We start from the raw sequence: 13,883 nt of genomic DNA on the forward strand, positions 1-13,883 counted from the left end.
GAAAAATGTCGTTCCACCCATCCCTCCCTACACTATAGAAATTGTAACTGAACCTTAGTCTCACTCGGTCAGGGAATCCAAGATGGCCGACAGATAAACGAGAAACAGAAAGTCTTTGTAAAATATTTTTAGTGCAATTTTTATTTATTCAATCATGGCACATTGTTTCTAGATTATATGATAATGGTATTGTGGCAGGAAGATGAAAATTTTGGTCTAAATGTCGCCAGTTCTTGCTGTAGTTTGTATTCATCTGTTGGTAAGAAGGGCAAGCCACAGAAGGGCAGGGAATGGACGTTACTAGCAGCTGTGGTGATGGTGAAACAACAAGGTAGAAAATACTACTTACTGCAAGGTTAACATGTTGTGAATAGAATTATGACCTACGATGTATGCTAGTTATAGCGTCCTTTCTATGTAACTACATGTATACAGTCAATTCAAAAAATGGATACTGGTGTCTTGTTATTCCCTATTACCTTATTACTACTAGTGAACGTTGGCTTTATTACTGTGATTACCACAAGTATCACCCTATAATGAAGTACCTTGGATATTACTGTTATTCAGGAAATAAGAACAAAAAAAGAAAAGAGATCGTATTCCAAGCATCATATGTCACAACCAGTGGTTTTGGTTATTGATGCTGAAGTGTGGACAGACAAAACCTCCATTAATGTTATACAATTGAAAGTCTAATCATTTGATGTCATAGCACCTTTTCCTTGGTTTTAAAAAAATCACGAGTGCTGCTCAAGCCAGGGATTGAAGTTCCAACCTTCTACTTAAAAACATTACATCACATGGCTTAAAAAAATTGGCGGAATTTCAGACTATGATGTCTGGCCATAATCGAAACTTGTCTGGTCAAGTCTTTGCTTTACCAGAAATTTTGACTAGTGATGTTAAGCCAAAATTCATATTAATAAAAAATGTCCTATCATTTCAGGTGATCATTACTCTTTAGAGATTGTTGCCATGGGAACAGGCTCAAAGTGTATCGGGCAAAGCAAAATGAGTGAGAGAGGTATACAGATTAGAAGTAAATGCTGCACATACTTACCACTGTTTTCATTGTTGTGTGCAGTACTACTCGCAAGAGGGAAATTGGGCTATTACACTGCTGTCAACAAGAGTATAAAAGTTGACAAATAATATTTATGTGACTGATGTTTAGTGTATTCCAGATTTTCCTGTCACAATTTCTGTTGATCAGATTTCTGTTGTCCAAGAAAATGATTCCAAAAGAAAATTGTGACTTCAAGACAGCAATGAAAAAAAACTAGCGATAATTGCAAGACTTTTAAAAAAAATTGCAATGCCCTGTCTGATATTTCTCTGGGCCTTTTGGCACCCCTTTCATTTTGTTTAATTGTTTATTTTTTAGGTGATGTTTTGAATGACAGCCATGCTGAGATAATTGCAAGAAGAGGATTTTTAAGGTTAATAAAAGTGAATACATAATCATGTACCAGCGTCCATGTTTGATGGAATCAACACCAGAAGAGTAATATTGCATTCAATGAAAGTTGCACCATTTGTATGGGTCTCACAATGGCAATACTTTTAGTAAATGTCTGATACTTATATAATTTTCCAGATATTTAAACAAAGAGTTGGCAGACACATACCAAGGAAAGGATGGAACCATCTTTGATTTCCAGGAAGACACCAACCTTTGTCTATTAAAGGATGAGATATCATTCCACCTGTTTACATCACACACCCCTTGTGAGTAGTCTAACTACTTTCAATAATTTTCACTTATTTATCTAGTATCAGTTAGTCTGCCAGTGCATTAATTCACATGAATGCCCAATACACAAGTCCTGATACATCCCATAACGGACCATTTCAGGTTGTGTTTATTGCAGCCATCCTTGATCAGTCTATTAATCATGCAGTATGTCATTCAGTTTAAAGTGAGTTAATCAGATTTCCCTACCATTACAGGCGGTGATGCTTCAATCTTTCCAAAGCCAGACTGTGGCATTAAACAAAACACCAACTCAAATAATACAAATGAAGTTGAACCTAACAAGCTTACACAAAAGAAAAGAAGGAATCACACAACAGATGAGGATGCAAGAGAACCCAAGAAGCCTTGTTTATTGAGTAAGAAAAGAGAAAAAGATGATAGCAAAGAAGCTTGCCAAGTTGCCCAATCCATAGACAATAGTACGGTAGACCTACTGGGTACAAATGAATGCTGCTTGGATAACAACACAGATGATGAGACTTGTCTCTCACACCTTTCAAATGATGAAAACGTTTGTCAACACATTCTTAACAAATTTGATAGACGAGAAATGATAAAAGACATTAGGAAGACATCAAGTATGACTTCTTCTTCCAGTGGATCAGTTATTAATGAACAGAAAAGTTTAGAGCATGGCAGTAAATTAGATAAACAACAGCAAAAGGATATTTTCAGAACAGGTGCCAAGTGTGTACCCGGAGAACCCCAAGATCCTTTGCAACCTGGTATTGATTATCATCACATTGGGGTCTTGCGAACCAAGCCAGGAAGGGGTGACCCCACTTTATCCATGTCCTGTAGTGACAAGATACTGAAATGGAATGTCCTTGGTTGCCAAGGAGGGTTGCTAATTCATTTCCTGGTAGCACCAATATATCTGTCGTCAATTATACTTGGGAGGTGTCCCTGTGATGTCAATGCATTACAAAGAGGCTTATATGGCAGGGCAAAAGATAAAATGAATGACTTTAAACTTTGCTTTGGGTTTAAAGTTAATGCTCCAAAGTTCTTCATCACTGATGTGATATTCAAAGATGGAAAGGAAGGTGTTGAAAATGAAATGGGAAAAGATGTCAAAATATCACCTTCATCGGCAGGTATATAATTATTTAACAACCAAGCCCTCCAGCCCAAATGGTCTAAGAGTCAATAGCCCATGAGGCAAAGGACTTGCAGACCATGAGGAGGAGGGTATATTGTTTTAGTATTGAGGCCTATATTGTTTTAGTATAATTCTAATAATCGGTCAAACAAATGGATACAAACAATTTTGAAGGTTAAAATATTCTATTTTTGGCATTGTTTAGTTGTTGCGTTTCCGTCCAGTGTTTTCTTATATTTGTCATATCTAACAGCCAATCTCAGCACAAACCAACCAACAGAACAGATGATCCAACGAGTGGTATTATATAACAGTCTACACACCATGCAGTCTACACTATCACCTTATGAAGACTAGCAGTTTGCAGTCAAAACAATGCAGTCCTTCCACAATTAGATGATACTCAATCATTAGACAAATGAAAAGTATATAATTTCAATTTTTATATCAACCAATCAATCAACAACTTTATTTATCCTACAAAGATGGATCATCTGGGCCCTGTTGTACGAAGGCTGGATAATGCTATCCAACAGATAAATCTTATCCAGTGGATAACTTTATTGGATAACAGCATTGACTTATCCACTGGATAAGGATTTATCCGCCCAGGCTTGTACAACCAGGCCCTGGAGGACTGGAGAGACAACCAGCTGATATAAACCCATGTGTAGAAATTATCAATTATTTGAAGTTGTTTTCTTTTCTTCCCAAAAGCAATAATTTGGATAAAAGAACCACCAATTTACGAAGTGGGAGTCAATGGACTCAGACAAGGAATTACAAAAGGAGATCTAAACACACTTAAGGCAAGGTATGAAAGAGTCTATTAACTATTTTATCCAGGCCAGGGTCTTTCTTATACAGCAGCCATGTTAGTAGAAGCCATAGGTTTTTCTCTGCGTAGCCTTCCAATAATTTTATGACATCTCACTGATTGAGACACAGGAAACGATGACCTCGTCAGCTGGGACCTAGAAAGGGAAAGTTTAATGTCTTTCTAACAATATTAGTTATGCCATTTTTTGAAAAAACAAAATAACACTATTTTAAACTCCTACAAAGGTGGATAGGGGAGGTCTGTTTGAACCATCAATTCACCCCTAGTGATGGGCCTCAACAAGACTCTTTACCAACACTCAACGTTTAATCCACCCTCACTACAGCCCATATTTCAATGCACATAAAGTTTCAAGGCCTCCCTGTTGATAAATTTGAAATCTTTCTCCAGGTTATCCATATGCAAGGCCAGTTTATTCAAAGAGTTTAACAATTTAGTTGAAATCATCCCTGATGAAAAGATTCCATTCACTTTAAGGTGAGCACCATTCAGCATATCCTAATTCATTCAATGACCACAGAAAACTATCACAATGAAGTGAATGGGGAGGGGCAGTCTTGGAATGCAAATTATAAAATTAAATAACTTAGAGCTTACACTCTGACACCAGCCACACCAGCCCTTAGCACAGGAGCCCGGCCATACATGAACAAATAAATCAACAAAGCACTCCTGGGTTTCCTGTGTTGAAATTTGAAACAAGACGTTAATACGTTGAATTTCTGGTAATTGTACTACCAGTAACTTGATAGCAGATTAACATGAACATATAACGCAAGTAACTTGAGAGCAATCATATATTTTCTAACATGATTTATTTTGCATTTCTAAACTGTACAGGTCTGCTGATCTAAAGACGTATTCTCAATTTAAAAATGCAGCAACAAAGTATTACGAAATGCGAACACAGTTTATGAATGCTTTTCCTGCATGGTCACTAAAGCCTAAAAATCTACTTTAGTTTTCAAAATTTTAAATAAATGATATTATTTCATAAAAGCTATTGGTTTGACTTTTGTTGTTTTTGTCATTAGCAACTAGTCATAAATTAGCTTTGAACTGATGGGAGGCAAAGAGAGAGAGAACCTTTCTCAAACCCCAAACATAAGAATTCACCATCAACATAGTTGATGTGTAGTTCCAGAAAATAAAGATAATTCCCACCAAAAGGAATTTGTAATTGGAACCCCCTACCCCATCCCCTCTAGAATTTCAAATTTTCCCTGTGGGGTGGGTATAGATATTTTCTGGAATTACCCATTCTCATCTGGAGCAAAGTTATGACTAGTTAACCCCTTATTATCATTATGATTAGACCTAACTACTGGTAATAGAAATATTAAATTAAAAAAAAGAAACATTTTTGGGCACCCAACCTCTTTACTTTCTTTTTGTTCCCCTACTTACATGTTATTTACAAACTCTGGTACTTCGATTTGCAGCTTATAAGTAATATTCCAGCCATTTTATCCTCTCCCGTGCTATTTTTACTAATTTTATAGAGTTTGGGAGGTAGAAAAATTGTTATGTTTCAAAAGAATTATCACATATGATCAATTTTGGAGAAAAATTGATCTGTCATGACTAGTAATAATGCCTGGCTTTTTATTTTACTGCCGAGTATACTGATGTCGGAATACTTAAATAGCTGGCAATATATAATATTATTAATCATTATAGGGTTGAATAACTGTTGAGTATACTGACTAGTTTATATACATGCTATATTTTTAACATGCATATTAACATTATTTCCTGTTTGTTAGTGAAAAACTAAGTAGTTAAGAGAACTAGTAATTGATGCTGGTTGTAATGGCACTCGTCAGTTTCCAAATGTATTCTCTCCGCTGTAGGCAATGTATAAGAAGCCATCTTCATCTTTGTGTTCTTCGTAGATTGCTCCCATTGTTGAACTAGAGAAAAAGTAGAAACATCATATTAAAGTAACTTTGAGATTAAGAATATAGTTACAAATATAATGTACTTGGGCATTCCTTGTTGAACGATAGAACTATTAAAGGAGAAATATTTCTATCCAAACAAAGGGAATTTTGCAGGTCATTAGCAAGTTCTAAAATAAAAATTTTCACAAATAAAGCTAAGAGCATATAATATAAAATATAGATTTTTACCAAAATTGTGTTAGAAAGTAAAAAAAACTTGAAAAGCTATTTTTAAACAACCAAGTTTTGTTTATGAAAACCTTCACTAGAGATTTTCAACCACAAAAACCTTGGTTTACTTGCCCACTAAAGTTAAAATACCCACATTTCCTAAAACTAACGTATTATTCTATTGGCATCAACAATAAATGCCTTGTGTAAATTGTCAACCTGTACTTCCTTTGTATTTTTCTCACAGATAATTTCTTAAGAAGAATAGAAGCTTTCCATTGAGGAACCAATGAAGTATCATCTATGGCTTTGAGACAAGCTCATTTGTTGATGGTTAATTGTTTACACATGCAAATATATGCAAATATTTCTGAATTAATGTTTTAGAATGACTGATGTAAACAAAGAAAAAGAAAAATTTCTGAAATTAAAAAGGCTTTGTGATAAAGATGGCATTCAAACAAACATATGTTTCTGAGTTCAATGATTTTAAGAAATATCATAAATTTTCTTAATTTAAAAAAAAAAACTATTTTGAAGTTTTCATACTAAAATAGCTGGTCTGGCAAGACAGAGAGCTCTAACTACATCCTTTCAAAATCATTTTCCTTTTTTTCAGAAAGTATTCTAAAGTTCTTCCACATTTGGTGATTTTTATAAATATTTTTAACTTTGATATATAAAACAATACTCTTTTATTATCAAACTTAGAAATGAATATCATTAGAGGTTTAAGTTGTTTTGAATTTTAAAATTATGCAAAGTTTATTATAAAAAATTCTTTTCTCTCGTTTCTTAAATACATGGACAATTTTTAAAACCACTTTTCTTTTTGCTTTCTATCTATCTAAAATTCCAACTTTATTTGAAAAGGAATTAATATTACTAAGGGAATGAAATATTTCAATTTTGGTTTTTAAAAATTACGTAAATTGTAGAGAGCAATATTGTAACAATGAAAAATCCAAGCTTAGCAAAAATAGTGTTTACCTTGAAAGATAGCACAATATAGATTGATATGAATTAAGATATTTCTAATGTGCTTGGAAAATGTAATTATTCAATAAAGAAGTCAAGAAATAAGAAGAAAAGATGTAAAGGACTAGTTATAAGCTTACCTTGTGGTGGGAAGGACTTTGTTGACGAATAAGAACATGGCTTTTTCTGGAGGCAGTTGGATTCGTTTGCGAATGATATACATAAATTGTGCAACTGTGGACATAAAAGAAGCAATTTTTTTAAAGTTTTCTTGAAGTTTCGAGTACATTTTTAAAGAAAAAGTCTATAAATTATCAAAGAAAATGGTTGCTTCCGCCCTGCAAAGATGGCTGGCATTTGTACCTGTGAGATCTGAAGGGACGAGGAATTTTCTTTTATCAATGTCTTGAATGGAAGACTTTGGTGCCTTCTCTACCACGACCTGGAAAAACAAAAAACACATCTTATTTAACAAAAAAATGGATTGTTTTTGTAGAAGAAGTGTATTTATCTTACTTACTGGTATTCGGTCTGGGTATTTGGAGCGAATCTTGCTCGACTCCTGACACCGCGACTCTGTTGAGAAAACGAAAGCGCATCAAAAGAATTTCATCAAAAACCCTTCTAAATAATACCTCAAAGCGATCAGAAAAAGTAGTTATACCTAAAGAATGCTCTTCTTTGAATGCCCACTTCATATTTTGGCTGTAAAACAATCAAGAAGCAAAATTTTCTTGCTTATGTTATCACTTTTATCTGCGCAATGTTTCCAATGTTTGGTCACGTGATCGGGAGAAATTATAACTTATCATTACGTCACATTACGTCACTTCCATATTTGGAGATGTGTCAGTGAGATGAGTCAGCGGTTTCTAAATTGTATCCACAGGAAACCCAAATAAAGCATTTGTTTCATTTTAAGAAGCAATCTCGAGCGCAGAGTTTTCCACAAAGCAAGGCCTGCGAGATTGCTAAAAATATAATTTTGGATTAAAGATGATATATAAATTATATATACTCAATTTTTTTGGTAAGGCCTGGATCAACTACTACTATAGGGCATGATAAGGTATAGAGCTATAGAGCTCAATGAGGTTGGTATAGAAATGGTATTGGCAATTCATCTTCCTTACTTAAATTTTTCCAAACGACTATTAATTACGTAGTGAATTTAACATCTCTCTCTTATATTTTTTTATATCATAAAATAAAGGTTACAGGGCTGTCAACCCCCGAGATATTCAAATCTGGAGAATTGATAGGGAAGGGACATGACGTCACAGCGCGTCAAAAAGCGCGCGAAAAGCGCCTTTCGGTTTTTAACATTTGATGTGATTGGTTTATTTCTGACCAATCAGATTATCGCTTACATTACAATGGCCTGCTTGCAAGAACAGCCATTAGGAACGTTTTGATTTTGTTAGCGATGTAAAATAACACAAACAACGTAAGATAATTGGAATTTTATGGTTGTGAAACTCAGGTCTCACAAGAAAAAATGGTCAGCTTCGGGGATTATCCGGGTGATTTGAGACTCTAATCTGGAGACCGGGAGATACGGCCCAAAATCTGGAGACTCCCGGTTTATCCGGGAGAGTTGACAGCCCTGAGGTTACCATGTTTGGGCTCCTTGGGTACTAATAGGCCCGCGTTGTAAGAAGTACAGCGCCTTCTCCCATAAGGGAGGAAATTCAAAATGGCGGACGAAGTGGAAGAAAATGTCACTGAACACTTGGAAATCATCAAAGCAAGACATAAAAAGGAAAACAAGGAACTTCTGGGTAAAAATAAATTGAATATAAATAGTAATGATGAAAAGGTAAATTATACACCGTGAAAAGATGAAAAAACTTACTAACTTACTTTTAGTAAGTTTTTTCATCTTTTCACGGTGTATAATTTACCTTTTCATCATTACTGTTTCATTAGAAACACCGACGCAGCTCACACTAGTTTTTAACTAGTTATATCTTTTGAATATAAATAATTGCTTGCATGAGAGGCATAAATGCATAAAATGACTGCAACGTATCATCTCAAAGCCAGAGAATGGACAAAGATAAATCATAGATCGGAAATTGGAAAACACTTACGCCCAAAACTAAAGGGATGTTCTCAAATCTCAACCCTATTTAATTATTTCGCCTTTTGTTGGTTTTGAAGAAAACTAAAATATAGCGTTTTATATCATTTTCTGCTTTCTTTTAATATTGGTTTGGATATCAGGTATATGTGCATCGGTTCATTGAGTGAAATCATTTTGTGTTTCTTAACAGCAAAGATACAAGTATTAAAACATTCGATCCCAAAAGGAGACAAGAAGAAAAAGAAAGCAGTGGCTCTTGATATCGCTAAACTAGAAGCAGAACAAGAAGAAAGACATGAAAAGGAAGTTGAAGAACTCCAAATACAAACAAAGGCAGGACCATATATCTATTATATTGTTAAGTAATAATTACATGTCATGCACATACATTACAAATTATGTCAGACTGCAGTATATCATCACACACCGATCGACCTATATCAGGGCTGCCACCTCTTTGGGATTTTCCAGGAGTCTCAAGATTTTGGACCTTGTTGTGTCCTCATCTCTTGGTCTCCAGGTAAGTGCCCCAAATCTCTCGGATAATCATTATCATTGACCAATGGTTTCCATTTCAAGGTATGCCACTGCAATACAAACGATGATCTGATTATTGAAAGGGTGCGATGGCAGCTAAAAAGTGACATGGAAATAAACAGTCCTAGTGTCATGATAAAAAAAGTGACTTTACATTTTGATCACACATTTCTTTTTTTTTTTTTTTTTGATTATAAAACATGAATTTTTTACTGTATGTCTTGCAGTCTTCTTCAAAATAAAGATTCAAGCAGTATCAGAACTTTCTTATGGTGCATTTGAAAGCATTAGAAAGATATTCAAACCTCGAACTCAATTATTTCATATTCATTTTTTCAGACTTCAAATTCAGAGTCAGACATTTCATCAAGACTACAGGATACTACTATCTCCACTGAGCCAGAAGAAATTGGCAATAAATCATCACGAGCTGAAAAACGAAGGGCCAAAAAAGCAGCCAAGGAACAAGAAAGAGAACAAAGAATAGCAGAAGCAGAGTTAGAAAACGTGAACTGTGCCCGTAATATCGAAGCAGAAAAAATGAAGAATATTTTACAAGAAAGGAATTTACAAATACTTGAGGTCATTTGAAATGAAAAATTTTGTGTAGAAAAGAAAAAAATTATAGCCTTGCATTTATCAATATAATCAGAGTGCACAACGTTTAGTGAAATAAAATATTCATGTACAAAATAGTAGATACTATTGGAGCAGAATATTGAGAACAAAAGCAAATACCTCTACACGTCTTCTTTTGGTTCGACATGCCTGAGTGTGTTGTGCAGAGGGTTCATAATGAACCAGAAGTTTTTTTGTTTCACGTACGTTTTTATGACATTTATTTATCCAAGCTTTAAGGCTCTATCTCATTTTCAGGGATATCAATGAGAACATTTCAGTTGACAACTAAATACTGCTAAATAGCTAGTAATAATTGTTTTACTGATATATATAGAGTGCACTCTACTGCTATAATTTCATTGTATTTTTTTTTTCCTCTGAAGTTTCATTGCTCTTTCTGTTTCAGATAACTCCTGATGGACACTGGTAAGCAAAAATGGTTAAAAATAAAAAATCCATTCCCTCAAAACCCCCTCAAAATAATTTTCTATATACCTGGAAACAACCTCTGATTAAATCACAATTATTGATTTTTTGAATTTAAACCCATAAAGAGCAAACAATGACTTTTCCTTTGATTTAATTTATAGTTTATATAATGCTGTTGCAGATCAGCTAAGAAGAAGAAAATTGGAGGTCAGTTTAGTTTTCTTTAGTTAATAACAAAATGTGACATAAATACTAATTGTTGAGGCCACTAGCTCAACAGTATAGAATTCCTGTTTTTCCGCCGTTTTGTGCTGTGTGAGTCCGCTAACCAGTTAATGTCGCTGTCGCGTCACGTCGTGTGCACGTTGTCATTTGTAGTGTTAGTGTAATGTGATCATCAGCTTCATGTGTTATGTTCTCGTGCAGTGTGTTCATCAATTGGTAAGTTCTTTGCCATTGCTTGCTTGCAGTATTGTACCATCGTAATGTAATACTCTTTGTTTTAGGATTTTACTGCGTGTGTATCGGATAGTTTACATGTGAAACCATTTGATGAATAAATCGAATCAGTGCATATGAAGTTGAGATGTGTGTGTTTAACCCCTACACTAATCATATCCGTAGAATCATCTGGGCCCAGTCGTACAAAGCCTGGATAGCGCTATCCGGCAGATAAACCCTTATCCAGTGGATAGGTGGATGCTGTTATCCAATAAATGTATGCACTGGATAAGATTTATCCATTGGATAATGCTTAGTCCAGGCTTCGTACAACCGGGCCCTGGAGATAGTCCTACGTATACTGAAGAAGTTCCTCGATCAAGGCTCGAAACGTCTGAATTGTAAAACATGCAAAAGTCAGAGAAAACAAGTAAAAAATCTGATGATACTTGGATCTATTCTAATTGTATTTAAAGTCTTTTCTACAGCTTTCCAAACTAGAAAGCTCATTCATACTGGTTAGGGCTGTGCTTTTGGGTACAGGGGAGGATACAGGTTCATTAAAAGGGGGGGTGGGGTGATTGTTATAGGGACTACCCTGAACCAATACGGTATCAAACCCATAAAAGGAGGGAAAATGGGGAAAAGAGGCATCTCAAATTGACAAAAATTAAATTTGAGATCTAAGTAAATCAAGTGAAAATTTAACCAAATAATTTTTTTGGGCAAATAGTTAGAAACGTTTTTTTTTTTTATTTGGCTCCAGTTTGATCAACATATATACATGAAATGTTTTGGCATCCATCAATGAAAATAAGTGGCCCACTTTTGTGTGATTGCCCCACCCATTTTCATTTCTATTCCACAGCCTGTTATATTTTAGAAAAAAGCATAAATTTTTGTCATTTTTAGCAAAATATTTCATTTTGAAAAGAGATGATACATTGTTTTCCTGGTACTGTTAAATTTTCCATGTTAATGATCCACAGTTGTAAAACTGTTATTTAAAGCCTGGAATATTAAAATTGGATGAACTTGCTTTTGCATTTTAGTCTGACTATCAGCAGCTAAGGAAACAAGTTAGTGAATACATGCTGACTCACAGCAGTGACTTCCTTCCATTTCTTGTTCATCCACAAACTGGAGAAAGTTTCACACAAGGTTAGTACTTCACCACTTGATGCTTTGAAACATTGCACAGAAGTGCTTTGCCTGCCAGATCATTGGTTGAGTCAATAATTTTTTTGGCTTTGAAACATTTTGTGTTGGCCTGCACAATGTATTGGTCTGCTGTGCTGTGCTGTGCTGTGCTGTGCTGTGCTGTGCTGTGCTGTGCTGTGCTGTGCTGTGCTGTGCTGTGCTGTGCCGTGCCGTGCCGTGCCATGCCATGCCGTGCCACGCCATGCCACGCCATGCCACTTTGTGTTGCTCTGCTGTGCCATAACAATGACAATGTCATATCCTAGCATTTTGATTGGAAGAGGGATTGTGGAAGGGAAGAATTATACCCAAACCCCCTCATCCTAGTTCCCCTACACCAGTAACATAAAACATATGTAGCATATAAATGATTAAAATTGTCTGCTTCCAGATGAATTCACGAATTATTGTCAGGACATAGCATCAACATCAGCCTGGGGAGGTCATTTGGAAGTAAGTGCATATTTTTATTATCATACTCTAACCGAATGATAACTTACTGTGTTATTGGTGTTTGAGTTTACAAACAACCTGATCACAAAGGGTTAGTCTCCTAGTATGCAGCCTCTATGAGTGTGGCGTGACGACACTAATAGTGGCTGCGTAGGAGACTAACGAAGGGTGCACCTCTCCTGTTTCCTGGATTTGACAATGGGTACATAATATAAAATCTTGATTGTTTTCCTCTTTTTTTCCTCTCATTTTTAGCTACAAGCCTTGTCACATATTCTTCGGATGCCCATTGAGGTGGTCCAGGCTGATGCATCGATCATTAGAATAGGAGAAGAGTTTGACACAAACCCTTTATTATTGTCGTAAGTGTGAAAAATTCATTTTTTAGGCACTCTACTTTTAGCTTCCATGAAACAAATTTCCAAATTCAGGAGTTATTTTTTGTTTGACAGAAGCCAAAAACCCAGTCGTCGTTGGCTGTGTTGGTCACATATATCATGGAAATAGTTGTAATGATTTATAACCTATTATCTTTCCTTTCATAGTTACCACCATCATGCCTATGGGCTTGGAGAGCATTATAACTCACTCATCCCTGTAACTAGTGAAGAACAACAGAGCTACTAGCAAACGTGTAACAAATAAAATACAAATAAAATACATTGTGCTATGCCCTGCACCTATGGTCTTGGAGAGCAGTATTAATAACTCACTCATTCCTGTAACTAGTGAAGAACAACAGAGCTAGAAAACATGTAACAATAATAATATAAATAAAATACATTGTGCTATGCCCTGTACCTATAGGCTTGGAGAGCAGTATTAATAACTCACTCATTCCTGTAACTAGTGAAGAACAACAGAGCTAGCAAACATGTAACAATAATAATATAAATAAAATACATTGTGCTATGCCCTGTACCTATGGGCTTGGAGAGCATTATAACTCACTCATCCCTGTAACTAGTGAAGAACAACAGAGCTAGCAAATATGTAACAATTATTAGATTACAGGTATAATATACTGTGCTATAGGCCATACCAATACCACTTCCTCAATTTTGGACTTTCTTTTTGACAACTTTGAATTGTGCTCTTTACAGCCAACCAATTAGGGTACAGTGCTTTACTTTCATTAGACTTGAAACAAATCGACCACTCTTGCAGTAAAGATATAGAGATTTTTCAATATTGTTACATCGTTGACAAACTCTGCCTTTAGAGTATCAAAACATCAATGAAAGCGAAGCGCCACAATCAAAAACCTGTGGAAGTGTTTGTTATGGTACATAGCACAGGAACATGACAAAAAATTGCAATCT

The 13,883-nt window shown here is 35.3% G+C and overlaps 3 protein-coding genes across 5 annotated transcripts; 2 read left to right on the forward strand and 1 right to left on the reverse strand.

Moving 5' to 3' along the window:
* Positions 1-77: 77 nt before the first annotated feature.
* Positions 78-4,701, forward strand: LOC116286732 (tRNA-specific adenosine deaminase 1). Of its 3 annotated transcripts, XM_031693312.2 has the most exons (8): positions 78-331; positions 950-1,027; positions 1,388-1,442; positions 1,601-1,731; positions 1,954-2,856; positions 3,579-3,675; positions 4,093-4,179; positions 4,543-4,701. In XM_031693312.2, exons 1-8 carry the CDS (start codon positions 178-180, stop codon positions 4,661-4,663), a joined length of 1,626 nt encoding a protein of 541 aa, XP_031549172.2. In that variant the 5' UTR covers positions 78-177; the 3' UTR covers positions 4,664-4,701. The 3 variants fall into 3 exon arrangements, 2 of the variants coding, with proteins under 2 accessions (XP_031549172.2, XP_031549174.2); XR_004195987.2 differs by lacking the exons at positions 3,579-3,675; positions 4,543-4,701 and adding an exon at positions 3,115-3,286 and having other exon boundaries at positions 4,093-4,141; XM_031693314.2 differs by lacking the exon at positions 3,579-3,675.
* On the reverse strand, positions 4,501-7,578 carry LOC116286733 (gamma-aminobutyric acid receptor-associated protein-like 2). Its single transcript, XM_031693315.2, has 5 exons — positions 7,459-7,578; positions 7,315-7,370; positions 7,158-7,236; positions 6,935-7,028; positions 4,501-5,615 (listed from the first exon to the last, which is right to left on the reverse strand). Exons 1-5 carry the CDS (start codon positions 7,490-7,492, stop codon positions 5,525-5,527), a joined length of 354 nt encoding a protein of 117 aa, XP_031549175.1. The 5' UTR covers positions 7,493-7,578; the 3' UTR covers positions 4,501-5,524.
* A 747-nt stretch (positions 7,579-8,325) lies between these two features.
* LOC116286741 (deubiquitinase OTUD6B) lies at positions 8,326-13,511 on the forward strand. The gene is made up of 9 exons (XM_031693321.2): positions 8,326-8,575; positions 9,071-9,213; positions 9,757-9,999; positions 10,445-10,464; positions 10,629-10,674; positions 11,961-12,069; positions 12,500-12,561; positions 12,817-12,923; positions 13,107-13,511. Exons 1-9 carry the CDS (start codon positions 8,491-8,493, stop codon positions 13,186-13,188), a joined length of 897 nt encoding a protein of 298 aa, XP_031549181.2. The 5' UTR covers positions 8,326-8,490; the 3' UTR covers positions 13,189-13,511.
* The last annotated feature ends 372 nt before the right edge of the window (positions 13,512-13,883 follow it).

Source organism: Actinia tenebrosa, unplaced genomic scaffold (assembly GCF_029948245.1).
Source record: "Actinia tenebrosa isolate PJP-AT-01 unplaced genomic scaffold, QUT_ActTen_1.0 PGA_scaffold2__45_contigs__length_23673736, whole genome shotgun sequence".
Lineage (NCBI taxonomy): Eukaryota > Metazoa > Cnidaria > Anthozoa > Actiniaria > Actiniidae > Actinia > Actinia tenebrosa.